The sequence below is a fragment of the Strix aluco genome, chromosome 21 (assembly GCF_031877795.1).
Source record: "Strix aluco isolate bStrAlu1 chromosome 21, bStrAlu1.hap1, whole genome shotgun sequence".
NCBI lineage: Eukaryota > Metazoa > Chordata > Aves > Strigiformes > Strigidae > Strix > Strix aluco.
In genome coordinates this window covers 10485106-10510602 of record NC_133951.1, presented here as the reverse complement: position 1 = coordinate 10510602, position 25497 = coordinate 10485106, and the positions used below count along the sequence as shown (strand labels likewise).

At 36.8% G+C, this 25497-nt stretch overlaps 1 protein-coding gene across 6 annotated transcripts in view; it reads right to left on the bottom strand.

Moving 5' to 3' along the window:
* RHOT1 (ras homolog family member T1) overlaps positions 1 to 25472 on the bottom strand; it is a 28994-nt gene extending 3522 nt beyond the window's left edge. Inside the window, exons 1-20 of one of the 6 annotated variants that reach the window (XM_074847610.1) lie at positions 25338 to 25472; positions 24530 to 24720; positions 19806 to 19864; positions 17521 to 17602; positions 16272 to 16315; positions 15415 to 15468; positions 15000 to 15052; positions 14345 to 14453; positions 13676 to 13777; positions 12118 to 12216; positions 11581 to 11689; positions 10542 to 10662; positions 9793 to 9877; positions 9270 to 9415; positions 8573 to 8673; positions 8192 to 8322; positions 7766 to 7849; positions 6890 to 7009; positions 6352 to 6554; positions 4903 to 5025 (exon numbers count right to left, since the gene is read on the bottom strand). In XM_074847610.1, the coding sequence (XP_074703711.1) occupies positions 4903 to 5025; positions 6352 to 6554; positions 6890 to 7009; positions 7766 to 7849; positions 8192 to 8322; positions 8573 to 8673; positions 9270 to 9415; positions 9793 to 9877; positions 10542 to 10662; positions 11581 to 11689; positions 12118 to 12216; positions 13676 to 13777; positions 14345 to 14453; positions 15000 to 15052; positions 15415 to 15468; positions 16272 to 16315; positions 17521 to 17602; positions 19806 to 19838 (1799 nt within the window). In that variant the 5' untranslated portion in view covers positions 19839 to 19864; positions 24530 to 24720; positions 25338 to 25472. Of the gene's footprint in view, positions 1 to 4902; positions 5026 to 6351; positions 6555 to 6889; positions 7010 to 7765; positions 7850 to 8191; positions 8323 to 8572; positions 8674 to 9269; positions 9416 to 9792; positions 9878 to 10541; positions 10663 to 11580; positions 11690 to 12117; positions 12217 to 13675; positions 13778 to 14344; positions 14454 to 14854; positions 14934 to 14999; positions 15053 to 15414; positions 15469 to 16271; positions 16316 to 17520; positions 17603 to 19805; positions 19865 to 23663; positions 23870 to 24529; positions 24721 to 25337 lie in introns of those variants that run through there. The other 5 variants (XM_074847607.1, XM_074847609.1, XM_074847611.1 and 2 more) reach the window with 5 other exon arrangements.
* Positions 25473 to 25497: the final 25 nt, after the last annotated feature.

Sequence of the window (25497 nt, the reverse complement as noted above, 5' to 3'; positions counted from 1 at the left end):
TTTCTGATTCCTAGCTATAATTTGCCTTGTTTTGACTTTTGCACATGTCCATATTTAATGGTATGCAAGTAACTTGCTGAGCATGCTTCATCCTTTTAAAAACAATTCATATATTCTCAGTCATGATAAAATCCTCTTTTCATGTCTAAAGGGAGAGTAAATTGATTCTGATCCCTTTTCTAAGCCTAACAGTAACAGACTCTTTCATTTAAATAAAGGAACTAAATCAAGGCAGGGATTTATCTTATAACCTCAAGGAAACGTACTGACTTCAATAAGAAATGATTAGGGCCCTCTGAACATTGCAGCCAAAAAATCCAAAGTCCAAAAATACTTACTGAAATTCAGAACACTATGGATGCCTAATTGCTTTACATCTTTGAAAAAAATTCCAATTTTTCCTCCTTAAACATTCTTTATGCTGTCATAAATTCAATTTTTCCAACTTTGATCCCTAATTTAGCTGTCATTAAAGGAAAAAAAATCTGTCTGAACTAATAAAAAAGGATCAATGTTTGTTTCCAGCACAGGTTCTTTGACATAAAGTGGCTACGATGCAGAAAAACATTTCCCAATACATACTGAGAATTTCTATCTCTTCAATAGATAATGTTCAAATTTTATTTCAGTGTGGTTGTGTTAATGAAACTAATTTTCACCAGTGGTAGAAATTATTACTGCTTTGCTAGTCAGAGAGTAACTCTGAATTCAAAGAACTATTCTCTCCGAGGGTAAAACATATATATGGATGTGCACATATACACACACAGTAGTAGTTAGGACTCCAAAAATGAAGCTGTATTTGAAACTCTTGCTTATTAGTAATAAAAACTAGCTTTCAGATTTCCCAAATGGATTGAAGTGTTTATTTAATCATACAATTAGTTCCACATATATAAGAAAGTCTAGAAATCTTGCCTTTGGCATCAAATTCAGATTTTAATGCACGTTTTGGGAAAAAAAGACAGATTTTTATTCAACCTACCCTTAATGGTGAGTTAAGTAACTTGTGACTTGTTGAATAAGATCTTTGAAATCTGTACACTCTTTCTTTTAGGAGGCTTTAACAACTCACAAGAAGTTTGGAACATGCACTTATCAAGAGGTTAACTGAGCATGCTTGTCATGGTTACACACAGAAAATTGCTGAGTTATGGGCCAATACTGACACTTTTCCCCATGTCAGCAGCAAAAGAATCCCAAGTTTGGGAAGGTTTAACCTTAACTATAAGAGTTCAAAAACATTCCTGCATTAACTACAAAAGCATTTTAAAAGCAGAGTGGTGAGGCCAACAGGCGAGTCACATGGCTACTCACACCAAAATTATAAGCAAGTTAATGCAGCCAGCAAGCGGCAGCAGCCTGCTCTGACAGAAAATAGGTTCTAACAATAAAATATAAGCCACTGAATTCCAAAAACATCACGTAAACATGCGCAAGCTGCTGCAGCTTCCCTTCAGGCACATACTTTCCTAGGATGCAAAACAACTCCAGCAGTTAGAATTTTCCCCCATGCATTAGTCATCTAAAATGAAAAGCTTATCTGTAAGATCTAAAAAGAATGTAAAATGCCAATTCAATATATTCTATTTGGAAAGAAATCGGCAGCTTTGCAAATTTCTACTCAGTATGGCGCATTAAATAGTCAGAGAAGGAGGAAAATAGATAAGTAAAATATCATAATACTGTCCTAATTTGGGGGACACTTAACTATAGGGATAGATTTCAGCAATTAGATTCAATGGCAATATACTATAGTTTTGAAAAATAATCTGTGTACGCTGCACATACTGAAAAATAAATCCTGGGTTATACTCTTAAAACTTTCCCATTATTACAGGAAAATGAAACTATTGTCTTAATTTTAATTTTATGGAAGGAAGGTTTTCACAGAAAAAAAAAAATCTTAGAAATAATTCCTAAAGCAACCATGTTTTATATGCAAGTAGAACTTCACTTCTATTCCACAATATTTAAAAACTTAGAAGGAAGAAAAACATGCTCTGAGAAGTCTCCCTCACTGAACAACACAATTTTCATGCATTAGAATTATTTTATTTTGAAATGAACTGAGCTGACAGAAAAATGCCACTACTGTACAAGCAAAAGGCAACAAGTGAATGATTTAAAACCAAGAAAGCAGAAAAGCACACTTAAAATTGATGCTCTGGAGTTAAAAAAAAAAAGCCAAAAAGCCAAGCCCATCATTAAAGAAGGGGTTAGAATGACATAAGCAGAAACCTTGCTTTTAAAAAGAGGTAAAACAATGTAGTAAAAAGAGATTAAGTGCCAGCCAGACAAATACAAATGAACACCTAAAGGAAAGAACAAATTAAAAATATAAAAATACTACAGGATAGTAATGAGTCTCATACATGCATTTATAGTGCTTTGAATGCAGTGCCTTCTTCCTCAAAGAACCAACAAAGTGTGATTCTGGGTAGTTCAAACCAACAATCCCATTCCTGCACGATAAACATCTCCAAACTGAACTTCCACATTTGTTGAACTTGCCTTCCTGATAGCCTACAAACCCTCAGGAGAGTCTCTGAAGTTTGTCCGTAGAAGAGAAACTCAAGGTGGGCATGAACAGGTTTTTCAGTTGCATAGAGGCAATGTTCTTCCTTTAATTACTAAGGTGGGAATATTCAAATGTGGTATTATAGTTTGCCTTGGTAACAGTGTTTAGGCATTACTTAGCAACAAATAATACAGGAAGGGTCCAATCTGAAAAATTTCAGTTTACCTACTTCCACTGTCTAAAGCTACAGAACAGGAAGGGATCAAGAGAATAAGCACTCTTGAGAAACCTCCTTTACCCATCAGTTAATTAACTTTTGCCCAACTACCTGACCCAATGGTAAAACTTGTAAAGGCAAAATAAGAAAAGTTATATAAACTAACTACATTAGAAAATCCTTCTTGATTCAAACGCTTTCTCTAATCCAATCACAAATCATTAAAAACGCATCTAAGGAGCTAACATTTTTAAACAAGAAAGCCATCTCTACCCTTCTAAGTCTACAATTAGGAGCTATTTCCTCTCGTTTACAGGTATCTCAGCTCTACTATATATGCAGTTATACAGCAGTCCATGTACTGAATGGTGCATAATATGTGGCAATGTGTTCAGTAAGGAAACAGCCTTGAAGAGCTAACTAGGAAGAGAGTTGGTAAGATGATGCGAGCATGCTGGAAACCTGCAACAAAACCCTAGTGACTAACTGAATGACTACAGACAAAGAGATTCTAGCAAATAATTTTTCCTTTCTGTAGGGTCAGCGGAAAAGTCTATGAGGAATTCTCCTTACCTTGAATTACAGACTTTTTTTTAGGCAGTAGTAGATTCCTATGCTTATTCCACACTGTCTAGCGACAAGTTGTGGAATGAGAGCAACCCAAGACTTCTCATGAGAAGATTTCAATACCTTGAGTCCTTGACAGTATTTCAGATGAACAAAGTGCAATGTCTAATGTATACTCAAAAAAATCACAGGCCCATACAAGAGAGAAACAAGCCATGACAGCTAATGTAGCAACCCAAAAACATTCCAAAAAAATGAGGATGCATTATAGAGGTGATTTCAGCCTCAGTAACAAAGGGTTGAGATTTTCTAGTAGTGACTGCTCAATGAAGTTTTAGAGTGACAATATGCAAAGAGATTGCTGTTTCAAGGGATTTTTGTCTAAGGGATGACTGCTGTAGAACAGATACAGCATGAACAGTCTCACTCATACCCACAGTCTCTTCCTAAGCTAATGAGTTTTTCACCCTTCCCTGAACTCTCACTCTGTGGTTAACACTTTTATTTTAGATTAAAGTGGTATTTCACAAAGATGCTCAATACTGTAGGTGGGTGTATCAATAGGCCTCCTGTGTGTATAACTTGCATTTAAAGGAAACAGCTGCTCTTATTTGGAACCGCTACATCTGAAAACAGTAAAAAGTAGTAACGTATGTGGACCAGCAGCATGTCAGGATATTCTAACCATGGCCTTCAAATAAACACATTTATCATAGTTGCCTCCAAGAATCACATTTATCATATACACCTCCAAGAAGGTTATAAAGGATGGAACCACTACACTACCAAAATTGTTCGGTTTGAACTCCCATTTGCTGGGGTGAGATGACAAGTGCTGAGGTGTTAGTAAATCACGTGTGTCAAAAACTGCCTGCAGTATACACAAGACAAGGTACAGCACTGTTTTCAATGCTGAAAACCAGTTATCTCTCTTTACCAATTGCTTTTTCCAAAGTGTTTGCAAATGTTTAACCATTTACCACTTCTTACATGTTGTGTTTTCTTCAGAGAGGAATTGGATGTTAAAAGCTCTAGGTTTTTTACACAAAATACGCACTCTTTGTGCAAACCAAGCATAACACACACACACAGAGAAATTCTATGAATTCCCAAATATCAAACAACTAGCAAATATAAACATGTAATATGTTACACGATGCTGCTAGAGTCAAGCTGTGCCTTTATGAATATATTTGTGTAACTGATATCTAAGAGGCACTACCTCTAATCAATACTAAACAAACCTATAATGTCTCAAGTGAGACACGTTACACAGATTTATAGACGCTACTTAATGTCCATTACCAGTTCCCTAAAAACAGTCCTCATTTCTCCACAGCATTTTTGCAATCACTAAGTGCCTGAATCAACTACCAAATTGGTAATGTTTCAAAGAAATCACTGGACTAAGCTCAAAAGACCAAAAGTACCTTCAAGTTAAACAAAGCTTGACAATTTCATGACAATTAGTAAAGTAAGTATCTGCCTATTTAGTGGATATGGAGTGAAAAATCTGCAGTATAAGGTTACCAATTGCTTTTTCAGAAAAACTTTATTTTAAAAGCACACCTGGTACCTAGTAAATAAAGTTAAGGACCTGTTAAGAACTGCAGTGAAGAGTTTGTTCTTTACAGATTGCAGCAAGTCTGAGTTGAGGAAGTTCTGACAGATGCAAAATGTACACCTGTTGCAGGCGCACATACAGCGTAACCGGGCATGGCTGCGAAAACACACAGAAGGACAGGAGTTGAAATCTTGCTCATAAAATCAGGTGCACATTAGGACTGTGCCACAACCGAGAAAGATTTAGGAATAAAAGGTACATTTGAATGAGTAAGGAGAGGAGAAAAAAAAAATACACTGGGGAAGCAAGGGTACAACTACAGCTGTGCAGAATTTAAGGTTAGATGTTCTACGTCTTGGGCATTTTGGCATTACCACCATACGCATATCGTAATAGCAAAGCACAAACATGAATGAAAACGTTTGCTGAATTTATTTAAGTTTGTAAGGAAAGCATCTAAAGGCTTCTGAGTATGTCTGCACAGCAATAGATAACACCCCTTTTTCAAAGGAAAGTAAGCCACATTTTCTACCACTTTGAATGCACACTTTACAAAGTGACAGTTACCTCTACCTTTCCCACCCTAACAAACACACATGCTTGGAAACTAAGGGAGAAGCAAGAATATCAATATGACAAGACATTTGGTCAGTGCTACACTTTAGTGGTTTCCCAGTATTCCAGCGCTACAAAATAAATGCAAGAGAACAAAAACGAAACAAAAGCTTTATAAATCTAATTCAATAAATTCAAACATTAAAAACAACCCCTATTATTTTGGGTGAAAGTGACATTAGTTCTATTTAATTTAAAGCAAATGTCAGCTGTCATACTAGACTCCATCTGCTGTAATATTTACATAGTTCAACACCATATTAAAAGCTCTACCCACCAAAAAGAGATGCAAAGTGAGCTTAGCAACAGTGAGATGTATAGTGAAGAACAACATGAGCTTAAGTATCTTCTATCTGAAGCCCAAAAGGTGTTTATATAGAAATTCTATTAAATAATGTAAGATCTATTAGATTAATGAACTGAAGCACATAGAATAAACATCCTGAAAATAAAAAACTTCAAGCAGTGCCTCGGGGGAACTGTTGTTTACTAAAGAGTGTCGTAACTTGTAACCAACTGTCAAGTGTCTCAAAAATACCAAGATATGAATATTGACATATTGAATTATGTATCCACAGTAAGGACAGAACAGAACCCTACATATTCATTGGAATTTGCATCAGGAGCTGGATGAGGTAGTGTATTCTTTAAAAAATACCTTAGCAACAATAGCTGACACTGGTTTAAATGTTGGATACAAAGCAACTTTCTCAGTTTGAAATAATGTGAAGATTCTGCTCAGGTCACTTATGTCTCTCTGTTGCTAATTCTCAGTGAGGCAGTTCCATCCTTGTGGCTAACAATGACATGCAGTGGTGTTGTGCATGACCCATGCAGTATGAAAAATGTAACAGTTCAAGTACTTACGGATACATTGCCATAGTTGTCAGTTTAACAAAGATATCCTTACTCGGTACATCAACCGTATTACAAGTAAAGGCTTGAGGTGGAGGCATTTTGTGTTTTTTGCAGAACTCGGCAGGAGAAATACTATATTCCTGTCTAACTTCATGCAAGTCAGACTTTGCAGCTACCACTAAGCATGGTATTCTGCTATCCATGAAGTGCTGCTGCAAATTTAAAGAAAAAAGTGAAAGGAACAGTATATGATACATTCAACCTGGAACAGCCTGAGTTGAACTGTTTGCCACAGCATTAAGATATATTCATTGCACTGAAGTCTGCTTCAGATAGAAGCAGAACATTTTATATAGACAAGTAGACATTAGCTTTGTATGAATAACAAAACTGCATTTTTAATGAATCAGCCATATATAACCAGGACTTGTAAATAAAATGTCTTTTAAACACTAGAATTGTGTATAGGACCAGTAACTGACACTGAATATTTTGTCAGTGAAAAGATATATAAATGTAAAGGTTTGTATATATGAACTATACAAACCTTAAAAATCCTGGCACAGTACTCAAAGGACTTAGGGTTACTGACATCATATACCAGGCAGACAGCATCGCATATGGTTTCAGCATCAGTTAAAAATTCAGAGTCACTGACATCATGTAGCTGGAAAAAAAGATGGTCCGAGAGGAAGAAAAGCTTTGTCATTATACAGTTAAAGGAATTTTATAACTTACTTTTTCTCATAATTTTTATGACTCATTTTAATGTATCCTTAAAACTAATGGACTGACAACAGGCAGAATTAATGAAAAAGAAAAAGTAGGAATTTACCATACAAACAGCATATGTGAGCTGTTAACATCACATCTGCAGGCAATCACAACCTCAGCATAAAAAAAATTACATTTACTTTAACACAAAGTCTTAGATTCCCACAGAAACTGGCATTCATCCTACAGAGGAAAACCACAGGACTAGATCTTGAAAAACAAAGAAAGGTATCATATTATCATAAAGGAAAACACAGAACGGAATGAGCTTTAAATAAACTATTTCACCCACTGAAGATTAACTTTAGCCATCCTAATCGCCCTACATGACAGATTCTTCTTTACTGAATAGGTAGATTGCTTGCTACTAATTAATCATATGTTATAATTTGATGCCCTGCAGCATAATGGACTGGGTTCTGTACCATTTAGGTCAAGGTTTCAAAAATAACAGGTCCTGAACAGGTTCAGTTTAAAGTATTAGCAATATATAAAACCAGAAGTTATTTGAGCCGGAAAAGGGCGGGGGGAATTTGCAGTTATGAAGAAGGCACAAATAAAACTGAAATTTGTTTGCAGAAGGCTCTGAATAATTCACTGAATTCTAAGATTAACCAGTCATAGGCAAACAATAATGAGGCAACCTTACCAGCAAGTATTTTTCCTGTCCGTATACATAGACTGTATTAATGGCATAGTAAGATTTGTGTTCTGCCCGTATCTGCCTCTGTCTCTGAAAATGCAGAAGTTCATGTTAAACCACAGCAACTTGCCCCTTTAAGTTAGATTTGAACAGCTCTTTTACTCCATTTATTAATGAATGAAAATTACAGTAACCTGTGGTTTATTTTGCAAGTAAAGGCATAGCTATAATCCAATATGTACAATTATTGCATGCAATAGCCATCTGTCTATATGCTAACTAAAAAAAAATAACCCCCTTCCCAATAATTCCATATTCCCTTATAGAACTCTCCAAACTCAGTAACAATCAAAGCTCTAAGATCAGTTGGTTTTGCTGTTGAACTTTAACTCAAAAGCGTATCTAGGTGAATATAAGCAAAAGGTTTCTTACTATTAGATTTCTTCCAAGAAGAGCCTGAAGAACTCCACTTTTCCCACAGCCTTTCATTCCAACAACATTGCATCGGAAAACATTTCTCTGAGTCTGTTTTTTCTGGAGGTCTATCTTTTTATCTCTTGTTACTTTTGAAAAAACACAAATATTTTTCACAAGATGTACATGCACGTATGTATGTGAAAACATGAAATAATTGTCCACTTACACTAAAATGCACACAAAACAATCAAAAATATTGAATCAAAGGTTTGACTTGAGCAGAAAGTAAATAAGAATATATGTGAAAAAAGACAGATCCTTTGTCTAAAGAATTTACTCTTGAGCAGATTTCTAAATTTGAATTCCTAAGTTATATCAAATCTTTCTTTTTATTACCTGTAATTGCTGATGCTTGAGATTCTTGTTCTGCAAGTATTGAGTAGCCCAAATAACCCAGGTACTCCAGGCAACGCTGTACATCTAAGTACGTGGTTAGTCTAGCAGAAGGGACAAAAAGAATTTTCTAAATTGTTAGCATCTGTGATACCGATTCTTACAGTACTGAAACAATTTTTTCCTATCTCCAGATTGATATGATAGAAGTATTCCTGGCACTATATAGTACTGAAGGACAGAGCACACTGAAGGTAAATGGTGGCAACTTTACCAGTCTTAATAGGCAGCAAAACACTATGAAGGCAGTACTTGTTAAGGCCAATCAACCTACACTCAGCAAATGTTTTCCTAATTTTCTGTATTTTCATTAGGAAAAAAAATACTCATTATCAAACATCATTATTCCTACCATCTCTAAAGAGAACCACAGAAATAAGTATTTTGACAAGTTTCAGGGTGATTTCCACAGTTTGAAGAGACACTTCTTCAGAGTTAGCACTAAATACTGGCCAAATCCTGAACAGGTGATAACGACTGTCTGAAGATTAGGCCACAGGGTGGCTACAAAAAGGTGACTGCTTAGGTCAATTTCAATTATTAAACTTCCACTCTTTCTACTAGGTTTTTAAGAAGAATCTACAAACACATTATCATACCCAAAGTTCTCAACTAGTAAAATGTTACGTATCACACTTACGTCCACTGAGAGAGAAACCCTTGGTATGTAATCCATCCCCTTTCATTTGTACAAACAGTGTTGTTAACATCAGGTCCCCATGGCATATAAGGGAAGACTTTGAACAAATCTTTCAGTTCATCAGGAGACAAAGCACAATCTCTATCCTGAAAACAAGCATATGATATCAGACATAAATCACTGAATTCATATCTATTCTAAATTGATAATTTCTTGCTGTACACTTGCAAGATTCAAGACACCGGCTATAAGAAACTGAGCTGCTCTTTTTAATCACTGTTCTTTTCTTTTTTTTAAATAAGACTGAATATATGAGCTAGTTAAAAAAAATCTGGTAGTACAACTATAACTGCCAACTCTCCTTGTAGATGGAAGTATAAGCAGCAGGCTAGTTTTGACCGTATAGCTTAAGCCAGAGCCAGTTTCTGAATGAAATGACATAACCACACTTTTTGCTAGCAAAACTGCTAGCAAACTAAGGCTCTTAAGTATAAGGGGACACACACTCAAATTAAAAGCTTACCAAATCATGTTTATCAAAAATACTTTGAAGAAACAAGTATGCATGATGATTTAATTCCGTTGTGCAGTCTGGAGGAATTTTTAGCCTGTTTATTGAAAACAAAACAAATACAAGAAGTGTTAAGTGTGTTTATGAAATATAGAAAATTAAAACTCAAAATACAGACTTTATGTATTACAACATTTAGTATTTGACCTTTGCATTTAGTTTTAGTAATTTATCTTTAAAGAGATCAAAGCACATACTTTTTATTAGGAGTGTCTTTATATTACATGATATATAGATATAAAGTAATCAGGGGTTTTGGGGGGTTTTTTGGTTGGTTTTGTGGGGGGTTTTTGTGGTTTAACAGAAAATTATGCAGTTACATTTTTGAAGAGAGAGTTGGTAGGTCTCTTAACTTTTTCACTTGGGCATTTACAAAGGATCTCAAGTGCTATGAAAATACTGACAAGCCTTTTCTAAGTCATTGCCACATACAATAAGCAGCTGCTCAGACTCGTGTTCCAGTTTTGTGTTAAGAGTCTCTTCTTGTCATCTTTCTTATACAGAGAGACAGCAGTACATGGTTTGGCACAAGAGACAGTTCTTCCTTCGCAATTTTTTGACTGGTAGGTCATAAAGTAAGGGAGATACTTGATATAACAATGTGTTAAATAAACACACTACAATAACCCTTTCCTCCTTCTAAAGCAGGAGGCAGCATAAATTGAAAGTAAATTAAAAAAGCTAAAATAAGTGATACATACGGAGGAAACAGGTACTCTGGCGTAAGCTCTAAGTCATCATCATATCCAAAACGACGTAAAACAGTCCAAGTTGTTTCATGTCTTCCTCGCTGAATGAAAAGTGTATGTAGAAAAAGAAAACCTAAAAATCAAACGACGACATCTTAGGGCCCTGAAATGTTTTATCTGCTACAAGTTTTTTTAATAGAATCACACTGAAAACAAAAAAGCTTGAAATACACATTCAGAGATTTTAAACTTCCTGGGTGACATTACAGATTATCTACACAGACTGAGGGTTCAGAAATCATGTTATTTGTAAAAGTGTCCTTCAAAGAATTTTCCTTAAAACAACCCACTTGGTTCTCTGTTGTTTGCTTCTTTCAGTTCTTTCTTAAGTTCTTTCTTAAGAACTTAGCTGTATGAAAATAAAGACAATATTTTCAACAATCCAAAACAGTAAGCCTTAGCAAGAAGCCTGCAGAGTAGTCTCATGAAGACTGCCTTTAGTTTTCCTGTACCAAAATAACTGGGCAGGATTTTTGTTTAGCGCTTTCTAGGGCTTAATGAACACTGAGATTTCTCTGTTTAGTAAGGCAATGCCACTCTCTACAATTTCTCATGAGTCCTATGTAAGCTCCACAACCAAAGCAGTTACACTGATGCTCAGAAAGAAAAAAATTTTTCTTCTTCCACTTCTGCCATATGCTCTGAGCAAGTCTGTACAACGTAGCTGTTAAAATGTTGACAGACGCCACACCTTGCTGACAAGTGTTGCAGGCAGGGAGCCTAGAGACAAGATGCAGATTTATCTAGGAGACAATCTCTTTTGAATCAGTTTACTTATTTAGATTCCAAGCTCTGTAACGAGAAGACAGACCTTATTCACCCCGTTATTCCCCATTTTAATCATCCTTTGATATCATACTGCCACTACACCCAGATCTTCTACTCTAAAAGAATCAAGACAGAGATCATATTCCAAAAGACTAGCTTATTTGTGTAAGAATGATTATCAACTGTATAAAGACACATCTTTTAAGAGTTAAATAAGGCTTACCTTTTAATGTTAATCCATTATCTGCAACTCCATCACTTAGGTTTTTCCTGACTACATTCTTTACATCTTCCAAAGCTTGAGGTGCCAGTGGTGTATTAAAACAAATTCTCTAACAAAAACCAAAAAGACCACGTTAGGACCACTGGCTACTAAGCTGGACAAACAGCATGTCCTGTATGAAATGCAGCCTTAAACGTTCTGATAAGCCAGTAAAGGACAATCCAAATTCTTAGTGGAAATAAAGGTGTACAAACTTTATTTTATTTTAAAATACAAGTATTGGGGCTTCTACATGTAAATAGTTTGGGTTTTTTTTATTTTGCTCTTGAACTAAAACTTGAACAATGGTTAGAAATAAAATTAATACCATTTCTGTTTTTATGGATCTACTCTTTTATGCTGCACTTGAGACTTTCAATATTTAGACCCAGTTCCCTTTCAATTCACCTTACTACAGTTCCTTCAAAAACAATCACTTCTTTTTCCTAGAATTATAGTTCAACTATTAAACATGGTGAAAAGATAAGCAAGAGTTACCTGAAAGAAGTTGAGCTCTGCATCATTGAGAGTACCATCATTATCCTGATCAGAAATTCTGAAAATGCGAGTGAGTGCTTTAATACAGGCAGGTTTCATCTAAGGAATAAAAGAAAGTTCAGCATCTTTCTAGGCTTGAATATAAAAATATTACACTGAATGACATGAGGCAGCTCAATCACATTAAAACAAATACTAGCCTTCATTTTACATTTTTAGAACAGAGACATTCATACACAAATATACAAAAACAAAAAGCAAGAGGAAACAAAATCCTGATCTAGCAAATTTATATCCATAACTTTAAAGCAATTATTCCACATTAAATGACTTTCTATTCAATTATTAGAAGAGCCTCAAGTTCTTCACAAGTGGAAGGTGGCATTACTTAAGCTATTAAAAAAAAAAAAATCAGTTCTGTAAGTTCAGTCTTATTGCTACAGAAAGCTTTAAAAAAGCAACTGAATTTTTTTTTTCCCCCCAACATTTTTTGGTAGGGAAAAAAAAAAGTGGCCCTGCAATCCCAGTTTGTTGCAAAAATAAACGGCTCTAGAGCTACAGTCAACTCTTTCTAAACAAGCACGCTATCTCTATGCACCATTTCAACTATGGCTTCAGAAGGCTTCAAACATCAAATACTGAAAATCTTCACAGGGCTCATTAATCTACCAGGCAAAGCATTGATCATATGGACTATCTCTATGACAAAAGAATTGCTAGGATACCTTCCGAGTGAAGGAAAAGAGACACTGGTAATTCTCTCCCAACAACTACAGTGATGATGGACTCTTCTCTTCATAGAAGTCACACAGATTGCATAGAGATTGGTTTTGGAAAACCAAAAAGATTTCAGCACAACAATTTTATCACAACATTACTAACTCATAAAGATGATTCTGATGGAAGAAATCAAAACAGGGTTATTCTCTGGATCTCTACTTAACAAATATTTATGATTGAAGCAACTTTCCTACTGCCCAATACTACATGGGGGTTACGTTTAAAGATTTTATTTGTATTTTCCCATGAAATTAATGTTTTTTTAAAAAAAACCCACTCTCCTTCATAATATGCTCAGCTAACTACCTGGGATACTTAAATACAAGCCACATCACTTGTTTCTTATCCCTTTTGCCAAAGTCTCACAATATGATCAGAAAAGTTCTTTCCCTTAAATCAGGCCAAGTCTGGAGCATTTTCCCTGAAATAAATGGAGTTACTCTGAAATGTATGTATAAAGGAGAACTGAATTGAACACATGATTTTGTTCACATTACATCTGGCTTAAAGCCATTCCCAAAGCTTCTCATTTTACTTAGCAGTTCACATGGGCAACAAAAAGCTGTCTTCATTGCTTTGAATGAAGAGGAAAGACAGATTGGATTAGAGCAACACAAAACAACCACCATGGTTCTGGAACCTAATGCTTGACATTTGAGGGTAGGGTGGTGGTAACAGAACACACTAAGAAACGTAAAAATCCACTGAAAAGGAAAGAACAGGAAAGTGATTAACTCCCCTCCCCTATTATTTGATCTTAGAATCTATGTATAAATACCTCTTTCTCCTCGGGGCAATAAAGAGGACCTGTAGGATGTAGAACAGCTTTCTGTGCATAATAAAATAGCTCAGATATATTCTTCAAGTTTTTGGCTGAACACTGAAAGAGAAATCCTTATATTGATTAGGTAGTTTCTTGACTATTTGGTGATTTCTTCTGAAATTTAAGCAAACATCAAACTTTTAAAGATCTAGCCCCCTCTTGTGGGTACAGTGCTGGTTTAGAAAAAAGACATCTAGCCCCTGTACCTGTTCAGTAAGTGATAAAGGAAGTCTCACTACAGGTTGCTGTCATACCAAGAATGGAAATCAAAAAGTTGTATCTACTTTGAAGAAAAAAAAAAAAAAAAAAAAAAGAGGCATATCCATAGATATTAATTCCATTTTTAATACTTTGCAGACATCTGTCTGGCTTAATATTAAAACACTTGCTAAAGAAAGGGTGTGAGTAGGCTCTATACATTAGAAGAATTTGAAAGTAACATTTGATTATACAGTAGTGTAATCTTCTCTAAAGAAAACTAACATATAAACTTACCATGATAATAACTTATATTTGAAATATTTTGGACAAAAAAAATCACCTTTTCTGTTAAAAAGTTGCCATACATGCTTGGCAAGAATGTATTTTTTGTTACTCATTCTAACTTCAGAAAATCTTGCATACCTCTACACATGTTTCTATCTCTGTATATTGATTCATAATGGGAAGGATAGTTTCCATACTGCTATATTCCACTAGATCAGACTTGTTTCCAACTAATATAAGAGGCAGCCTGAAAACAAAAAAAGGTTAAGACCTTTAAAGACAGAGGGATAAAAGATCTATCTTAATTTAGCATTACACCTCCCACCAGAAATCATTATATTATTTTTGTGATGTAATTAAATATCACTGGCAGCCAACAGACAAAACTAAATTATAGCAGTTTTAAGTAAATTGTTTTGATATACTCTTAGACAGAAATGTACTTGCTGATACTACAAAAACCACACAGTTAAATATACAAGTAACTAATCATATTGTTATTACACAAAATCAGTCTCAGTAAAAAAGCTATACAGACCATGTAGCCAAAACCAGTTATACCATAACAAATATAAACACACCTGGTAAAAGCTGCCCATGAAATTCAAAATAAATAGCATTGCTGGCATATGTAACAGACCTACATACTTTAAATCTCTTGTTGCTTGGGACTTCTTACATAAACTTTAGGTTTAGAATTTGATTTTTCTTAAACAATTAACATCCTCAACACTGTCCATTGACACCCATCGATGTGCAGCCTAATTCACACTTCTCATCTTTACTTATGCACCTGCTATCTTTGTCTGTCCTTTCATTGATGAGAGGAATCCACCGACTTGTTACCTAAAGTGGGATTAAAAACAAACATGAAAAATACATTTTCAAATTTAATGGCTGAACTGTGCACAAGTTCAACTACAACTGCTGCTGCTTCTTTCCCAAGAAGGCACACATTTACCCACAAAGAAGGAAATAAATAAAAGCTGGAGCTGATTAATGAGAAACCTTCTCAGATAACTGAAATGACTGAAAACTCAGATGTTGAAATGGACCAGAAGCAATAATACATCTGTACGTTCTCTTAACAACTTGATCTCAAACACCACCTTATGCATTTTAAATGTCTAATACTGTTCAGCCTGCCAACAATTAACAGTGCGCAAGTTACATCTCAAGCAATAACTGGATAAAATGTGTTACCATACCTTATCAATAGAATTCTTGTTGTTAACAGCATATACTATACAAATCACATTTGCCTAAAATGAAAGAAAAGGAAAGGCATGGAGTTCCCACCGTTTAGAGTCTCTAGAGCAACAGAGACAATTAAGAACCACACATAACAACATCAGAGTAAGAACAGTTCTACCATTAGGCAAAAAACTGTGTCCCTGACTTTTGTAAGCTATTTGTAGCATGAACAGCAGCATAAGCCAAAAATTTTATATGTTGAGAAGTACCAAAAAGCCTGTCTTGCAGTGTGACATTCACAGCTTATGCCTGCAGAGAGACCTATGCTACCAAGAAATCTAAACTGAAGAATCATAATTTGCAGCCTCCACTCAAGTACCAAACCAAATGCCAGAAATGGAACGTAACACCATGACAGACTGTACAGAAGATTTGCAAAGGTGCTCAGAAAGAACTGAAAATAGGAAACAGAAGAAATTATAAAACTACCAAGAATCCCATGCTATTCATAAGTGCATAGTACAACATGACAGAAAGAATCGAGATGGATCTTTCCAGGGTAGGATTACTTTACAAAAACTGTCAATCCCTTGGCCTACTGATTAACAGATATTTAGGTTCTGTCCTCTCACTTGGAAGGACAAAGCTTAAGCTCAATTTACCAACACAGTGGTGGTACCTACTCTTCTTAAATAGATGAAAGTTTACTATAGCACAGGGCACAAAACAAAAAGAAATGCCAGGCAAGAACAAGCAAGAGAGGGGTTTTTTCTTCAATCCAAACTGAAGCCCATCTAATGCAGAGAATTTAAAAGGAAAGATTTCTCCAAAAGCCGAAACTATTTTCTAGGAAACACTGAAGTACACTTACCTGTGATATTTCATGGTAAAGCTGTTCATCACTTTGCTCTGCTTCTGCATTCAACAGAATAAGCCATTCATTAATACTAAACATTTTTGCAAAGAAAACTGAAAAACCTATGAAACCGAATTAGGGTATTTCACAATGCTTGCCAGACAGCCTTGTTATTTAAACATCTTTTCATAAAATGCACTGAAGAGTGCTTCTGCTGTAACAATAATGAAATTGATCCATTAACTTGCAAGACAGAAACAGTCTGTTGTACACAAGTTTTTTAGCAGCTATCTTAAAGAGGAATAATTATGTTTGTAGACAGGTTCTCTCTGGAATGAGTCATAGTTTGTATCCCTCTACATTTATCAGCATCCCCTTCCTGGGATAATAAGTAGCAACATTGTTCTATAACGTAAATTTTTACAACAGAATATGGCATACGTTAATTTTACTGCAGCATCAATGATTTTTTTTTTTGTGAGACCAAGCTTCTGTTAACCAAATCTATGAAACATTTAATCCAATAGAATGAAAAGCTCAAAAAACCCCCAAAAGCTCAAGTCCAACAGAAATAATACACATTATTTATTTGTTCCAAATAAGTAAACACACCAGATATTTCTTCAGCAGTGGTGGGAGAGAGAAGACAGGATGGTATCTGCTAACATGGCCTAATTCTTGGCCTCCATTATAAATGGTGGAAGGGTTTTTCCAGCTGTGCAACAGTTGCATATATGTTTACAATAACATATGAACCTTGATACTGAGCCTATTTTTCTATTCAGTAAGGTCAAGCAGATGAGAATGTATCAAAAAAGAAAAATACAAAATATGAAACTGACACAAAAGGATAAGTTGTCCAACTTAAAAATTCAGAAAAACACAGAATATAAGGTATGTAAAGTCTCCTGAATCTCAGTAAATTCTTCACTGGAAGAAAGAAAAAATAGTTTTGAATTCCATGAAAGTACCCACTTTTGTCTGAACCTGTAAATATGTCTGTCACACAAAGAACACTAACTTCACTGGAATATTGCTACAATTGCCTTTCATAGAAGTACCAACAGTAGTTAATGTTAGGCTTTGAATTAGCAGGACCAGCCATCATCATCTGAATTAGTTTTATTCCAGGAGTTTCTACTTTAATCTAGCCTTTTCCTACATGTAGCTTTGGTCCCATACCTGTATGGCTGTTAAAGAGGCCACTGAGTTAGATAAACAGTCCGTACCAAATCAAACAATAATGGTACCGTGTAATCCTTACCTGAATAATCCACTATGTGGGTTGGCACTCTTTCAGGGGTGACATCAGCTGGAATGGTGATTTCTTCAGCTCGTGGTGGAACCTTGGGTTGTAAAGAAACAGCAAGAAAAAGCCTTTAAAGATAATCCAGAAAATCCAGATGGTCAAAAAAAGCCATATACTATAATACAGCTGCCAATTAGTCAGCTTTAAATAGAACAACTTACTAGTAGTTCAAGTACTTTTGGGTTTTTGGGTTTTTTGCAATGTTCTGAAAGTCACTGCTACTTTCTGCCTTTATTAGTCTACTTACTGAATAAGGAACTTCCTGGATGCTTTGCAAGAAAGCAATGTGTTAAGGGATTCAAAGGATGCATCTATAGAACTCAAATCCGCTATATCCAACCACCTATACAGAACTGCTATAATAGTGAAAACTATAAACAAAACCTGAATTGCAATTTACTTTAAAGATAAATAAAAGGTCTAAAATTTGGGGAGTTACCAAGTTCAACCAATTACATCAGAGGCTACACATTCTTTAGCAGGAGAGTAACATCAGAGTTAGCATGCCATTAGTGACAAATTGAATATTATTTAACCTATGTTTAAATGTTTTAATTTTTGCACAAGATATCTTGATCCTACTCCCACTGAAATCAGTATAAGAACTACTCCTGCGAACAGTGCACGAGTTGTTAAAAAAAAAAATATTCAAGATAAGGCAAACAAGTATGACAGACAAAATACAAGTCTCGATTTTTACATAATCATAACCTGACAACTTCCCTGCTTCTGACAGAGTGCTAAACATCAAGTTCAGAAAAGCCTGCAAAGCAAAGCATGATACCAATAAAAAGTATGTTCTGCAAAATACTGTAAACTAGCTATCATCGCTAGCCATTTTTTCCAAAGAACACTAATCCATATTCAGGAAGAATCAACTTAAACCTGATTTTAATGAAAACTTCCTGCACAGCTCTTTATTGCCTTTTACCTGCTGGCACTGAAATTTCATGATACTTTTGCTTTCTTTTAGTAAAAAAAAGGAAAAAAGAAAAGCCAATCACCAGAAGAATGGCTCTTCGTAAAGCTTCAGGCTCTACTTATACCTTCATCAAGAATGATTACTGATAATGCCCAGTATATTAAACACTATTTTGAAGTCTGAAATGTCTGTCACACACACCCATATAGGTCTGATCTGCACAACCTACTTGCAGGAATTGTACATCACTCTGTCAGCAGTTTATATAGGATGCAGTATTTTTTTGAAAGTTATTTCTGCAATTTCAGGCAGATTTTGTGTCATACGTAAATGATACTTTTTCTCTGAACAAGCATTTAGAGAAATATTCTAGATTATATTGCAGGAAGAAGCTGAGAAGTGAAGAGGCCTACAATTCATTAAATACATCAACAAACAACCTGCCAAAGGAATGGGTCCCCGAGCAGTTTAAGAACAAACAGAAACTGATACCTGCAAGGTTGGGAACTAAATTCAATTATGTTAACAACCTAATCTTGAATCATGAACTGTGGTAACCTACTGATTTGCATTGAACACAGCGCAGTGTAGATTCAAAGACGAGCACATGATGTCTATTTTAAGACTTGTGATCAGAAGAAATAAACATTCATGTTTATATGTAAAAAGCTTAACTATTTGCAGCAGCTGCAGTTCTTTTCATGGTATAAAGAACTATGCGTTGCTTTTAAAGGAATGAAGTGTAGAAGTTGCTTTACTTTCATGTTGGAAGAAGGCAGAGTTTTCAGCTTTTTTTTTTACTTCAGAAGAGTCAGTAAAACATTCTTCAAAAATAGAAGTAAAGGCAATGCCTCAGTTACAAAAAATGGCCAAGTTATACGATGTGACTTTTTAATTCCTCGTTCATTTTGCAATCTACTTGTTCTTTAAATACAACACTTGAAAAAAAAATTGGAGGGTCTTGCCTCTTTCAGCACCTTCCCATTTATGAGTCTCTGATGTTGAAATATGCTGCCAGTTATGACCAGTTTCAACTGCTTAAAAAACCTAGCATTTCTCAGATATCAAAAAATTAGTTTAATCGACCATGTGAAAAACAAAGGAACTTAGATAAAATTTAAATTCCTAATCTTCACACAGAGATATATCTAAACTAATCTACCTCACTCTTTCAGAAGTCATCATTGCAGTTTTAGACTTTATTTTTTTTCTAAATAGGAAACATTATTTTAAAGCAGAGCCTATTAACTTAGTCTTTGAAAAAAATTATACAACAGGATAGATATAAAAACTTAGAAAACAAATAAGGATGCTCTACCTCTTCTGGAAATTCTTCACTGACAAGAGACATAATTAGCGATGTCTTCCCAACTCTGGCTGCAAAAGCATTAAAAACAGAGATTAGATAACATGGCTTTGTTACACTCAGTAGTTGCATCCCATCTTAAAATGGGAAGTATTTAAAAAACATTTTCCAACTGACCATGTTAAAGGCTTTTTATCTGTTGTTTAAACATACTAAATATGGATGACAGCAATTCTCTCATAATTCTTTTATTGTAAAACCTTAGGATCCGTTTCATACTTCTGCATTTCATCCAGAAGGGAATCAAATCCTGCTGTCTTACACAAAAGAATTGGCAGGTTTTAACCTTACTACAGAACACTTGAGCGAACAAACAAAAATTCAAAACAAACTAGAAATGCATTAATAAAACTTAATAAATAGAAACAAAGAAAATACAAAGAAAGAAATTTAGCAGTTAACTATTTTTATAGTATTCTTGATAAGATGACTGTGCTTCAGTCCTGAACTACCAAGCATAAGAGCTGGACAAGACGACATGGCTCTACCATGAACGGACAAAGTCTCCACGATCTAGCTTGACTACTTTGAAAGTGCAAGAATATAAACTTGATACAAATGAGCTGTCTCCCATAAAAAGTGAAAAAAAAGCAAACCACCAACCCTTCTAAAGTCACAGTTTTCTTAAGCCAAGAAGAATAATATAATCTCCACTTCAACATTCAACTCTATTTGACCAAATAAATGACCCAGTTTACCTGCAAAGTTCAGACTTCTGATATCACAGTTGGATTTCTTGGTTTTGAGCATTTTTAATGTGGCCATTTAAAATGAAGAGTTGGTAACTTTTCTCAGGGTTCCCCTCTCTCCAAAAACCTTCATCTGTCAACTTCCTGTTCCTTTGATAATCTTGAAGGACTACTACTGCTTTGTTTTTGACATTTCTTAAAAACCAAAATGTTCAGATTCAAATATTATCTAGGATTGTGTATTTCTGACAGCCCTCAGTTTCAAGCAAAAAACAGATTTCATCCTGGACGTACAGCATCTTCACTAGCATGCATGTTTTATCAACCAAGATGTTGCTCGCAATCAGTCTGAGCCTGTACCACTGTTCCTAGTGAAAACAGTATAAAACATCACCAATTGACAGAAGTTGTTTTGCTGATATCGCTGCATTTACACTTGTCTATTTAATTGTATATAACTCTGAATACGGGAAGAAGAAGAAGAAGAGATGAAATTGTACAACTGGTTTTGTGCAGAAAATGGTATTACTGAACTGATGATCTAGTCAAAGTACATTCCACTTATCCAAGTCTATTTTTGGTATAGTAACAAAGGGCCTTCTGACATCCAGAAATAAAAGCTTCTCTTCGTCATGGTAAGTTAAAGAGTACTTATTACAAAATTATGAAAAGAAAAAAAAAGTTATCCTGGGGAGGAAGACTTTTGTTTTCCTTCGGGAGAACAGCTGTAAATTCTTCCCCAGTGGTATCAGCTGGACAGCCGTAAGATGCACGTTTCTTAACAGAAATGTGGTTGTGTTTTCATCAAAGATACTCATATGAGCTAAAAACGTAATTTATACTGCCAGGTGTCCTCCTGCACAGCCTACATCTTAAGTTTCACATTGACAGAATCAAACAAACTTTAAAAGCCCTCCTACTTCCATAGATAAGTACTTTCCTGATAGGCAAGTTATTAAATAATTACTGAAAATAGTGCAGCGTATTTTGCATCTAAGTCAGCTTTAATTTGAAAGAGTGACACAACATGTTGGCTTTGCAGATATAGAAACTCATTTCATTAATTTTATATGACTGAAAATAGAAGATTACAGACTGCCGGTTAGTAAAAATACTCAGTATTCATAAGCTTCCAATACACTTCCAAGTGTTCTAGAGTTGTTTTTTAAATGAAAATCCATAGGTTCAAGTGTAGAGATTTCATTTACTTCGCTTGAATCTAGGCCAACCATTTGCCTTTACAATTGTTTATAGTCTTAGAAATAGCAGCCTAAATAATATCGCCCGACTAGGATGAAGAAAACAGCACAGCACTTTGTGATAATTAACATCTTTTTCCTCCTATATATGTCTTTTAGGTCATGCTGCATAAAACAACATGCTGAACACATTCTGAAAATTACTGGCTATTAAAAATTTATGTTTGCACCATGGATACTAGGACTAAAACAACCTCAAATCTAAAACATGGACCACTGGGGATGAAAAAAAGCTGTGTATCAGAACAGGCTTAAAACAAAAGGTCTTCACATGATATTTCAGAGTCTGCTCTCATCTAGAAGTATTACAGGGTCTAAACTAACTTGTGGTTTCAGACTAATAGATATAAAAGACATGTATGCAATAGAGAACTAACAGTATAAGTGACAAGTTTTACCGATTTGTAAAACAAATTTCTCCCTTCTGTTCGTTACAATTCCAACAAAAATATAAAGATGCTCACAATCTCTGATGTGCGTCACATACTATATGTTGCTATATTTAAGAGGCCTGTATCTTTGAAATTTTCAGTTGAAGACATTGTGAACCTAATTGCTAAACCAAAGCACCTGTTACACCTGTACGTAAACCACTGTATAGAGCCATTCAGAACACACCATTACTAAAGAAAGTAAGATAAATTAGGTATGTATTCCAAAGAGGAATTCAACTGTGTATTCAAATGCGCAAATACATTTCTAAATAAACGGAGTCTTGTAAAACTAGTCAAATACAAGCTTAATAAGTTAACTTCTTCTGCACAGTACCATCTCCCTGAAGATTCCTCTCTAAAGTCATAGAGGATCTTTCTAGGCAGTACAGACCGAGCCAACCTGCACTATAAAATAACTATATAAACTGTACTATAAATATATATGAGGGACTCAATTCTCAGAAAAGCTTTGTTAGTAGTACTACATTCTCAGTATAATTAAGTAATTTTACTAATAACACTTGGTAATTACTTTGTATTCTTTTCTTCAGAGGAACTTAAGCACACTTTACAAACTAACAAAACAGAACCTCCTTCTTGCTATTTACATCAGTAAGAAACTGTATCTTTGAAAGCCTAACCACTTATTTGAGTACTTAAGTGTGAACTTATGGACATAATTTTAGGAACATATGAAAAAACAGACCCTCTGTAACTTTGCAATGCATGTAAGTACATGCTGTTTACTCAAGGTCATATAGTAACTTAATGGCAGAAGCAGGGATCTGGACTCCCTGGCCCTGTCTTAGCCACAAATCCACAACACCCGACTGATAACCACCTGGAGCACATCTGGCCACTGATTTCCAAACTCAGTAAATAGGAAAGATTTAAGTCTGGTTTCCACAAAAAAAAAAAAAAAAAAAAAAAAAAGGAAAAAAAGGTTTAAACAGGACGTGGCTAAACACAGGGCAAGAATTTCATCCCAGTTTCATCTCCAGGGACATCCAAGAAGCAGACCAACTCCACAAACTGACTTCCCTGCTGCGAGCTCGGTATCCAGCGAAGGGACGCGGGAAGAGGGAGCTCCCGGCCGACCGCACTCACAGGCTGCCGGGCCCGCCGGCGCGTCCCTCCCGCCGCTGTAACCAAGCCCGGCGCGGTCACGGAGCACCCAACGCCGACCTCTGCCAGGCACACAGGGCCGGGGCTCCCCTCCTCTCGCGGGCGCCCTGGGCCGGGCTCACCGCCCCAAGGCGAAGGAACCCGGAGAGAGATGAGGGACCCCCCCGTCCCGCAGCACCAGGGCGATCTGACAGCCGGCGGCATGGCGACAGCAGCTCTCCCTCACCCCGGCGGCCCCCGCCCTGCCCCACAGCCTCAGCCCCCGCCCTGCCCCGGGGCCGGCCCGGCCCCTCCCGCACTCACGTTCTCCCACCAGCAGGATCCTCACGTCCTTCTTCATGGCCCCGCTGCCTGGCCCCGGCGCGGGGCGGCTCACATCGGGCTCGCGGGGGAAACGGAGCCGCTGAGGCCTGGAATCCCCTCACGCCGCGACCCCCCCCCCGCCGCGAAGCGGGCAGCCTACGGCGGCTCGCGAGGGACAGCCCAGGTAGTGGCGGCCCGCGCGCCTGCGTGCGGCTGCGCGAGGGCTGAGGGCCGCGCGCCGCCCTGAGGCGATTTGCGCCGCCGTCCCTCAGAGCGCGGGCGGGAAATCCCGCGGGCGGCCGTGGCCCTCCGAGGGGGAGTGCCGCTCCGGGCTGCCCCGGCACGGGGACTCCGTGTTCTGCCATGACGGAGCCAGGATTTAGATTTCATGCACTCTAATGCAGCGGTGCTGGCTGCAGTGGTGCTACAGCCCAGCGAGTGCGTCCGACGCACAGGAATACATCAGAAGCGAGAGAACGTGCTGCCTCTCAAATTGTGTGGTAATTTATGATCAAACCATAACAAATTAATGCTTCTGGGCAGTACGGCGCTACTTGTATGTGGAAAATTGGAGGTGGCCAGTGAGTTCATCATGCTGTCACTTACTTTTTCCAGACAGACCAGGAAAGGAGACCTCGGTCCTAACAAGAGGCAGTGGCATTACGCTGAGAGAGAGCTACCCCCCAGTCTTGTAGAAGCTGACAGACACACTTCTGGGATCTTACAAATGTGCATTCAGTCCAAGAGCGTTCAGTGACAGCAAAGGAGAGTAACTGACAATTACCAACAGTTCCGTCAATGACTTTAAAAGCCATGGAACTCTGTTTGGCTAAATGAGCTAGTTGAATCCCACACACTTTACTCACATTAAACTTCCCATTTTGTTCATTCTGGAATGCCATCATCGTCCTGAAAAAGCTTTTGCTTCTTGGGAACTCTGTTTTCAGTTTGCCTGCATGAAGCGGTGGTCCTCTCAGAAATTCAGCTGTCAGTAGGTTTTGCGCGATCTCAGCTCTCGTCCTTTCACTCCATACAGGCAACAGGGACCTTCCTACAGCTAGAAATACATGACAAACAACAGCAGAAATATTGCCTGTATGCTGGCAAGGAAACTCATAGAACCTCTTGTTTCCTCAAGCTCCCTGGCAAGAAAAGATGGTCCTTTCCATGACACAGTCCTGTTTGCTGGCTCTTTAGAAGAGCAATGAAGTGATGGCATGATTTATTAGCTGGTACAAATTTGAAAACATCTGCTTCCAAAACCATTCCCATGGTCACACCAGCACCAGGACTGACAACCCTTTGGCCTGGGCAAGACTAAAACAAGACAGAGTGCCAGTGAGATGATGTTCTTCTGGCACACCTCCCTGAAGTGTCAGGTCCTCAAATACAAAGACTGTTTCCTGTAGTTTAGGACCTACTCTAAAGAGAAAGATTTTCATGCATGAGATCAGTAACAATCTTGCTCTCTAAGCATTCCTTACTCAATAAGATCTTTCCAAAGAAAGCTCCCTTGACAGAATGTAATGGCATCATCTGTTCTTCTGTGATTTTTTGGATCAATGTAGGAAAATGAGATCCACATGAAGGACTTATCTGCAGCCTCAGAGCTTCCTTGGAGCATGCCTTCCTAGGAATATCCTGGAACTATTTAAAGCTGCTTAGGAAACCCACCTTGCTCCCACAGGGATGGTTACCACCTTTAGCATACACTGGAGTTGCTTTAATGAAGTATGGCTAGATCAGAGCACAGCACGACGAAAAGCAGAGCAAAGTATCAGTTGCTGATTTCCAGGAAAGCCTGTGTAGTTATACACTCCTTGGTAAATTCCTG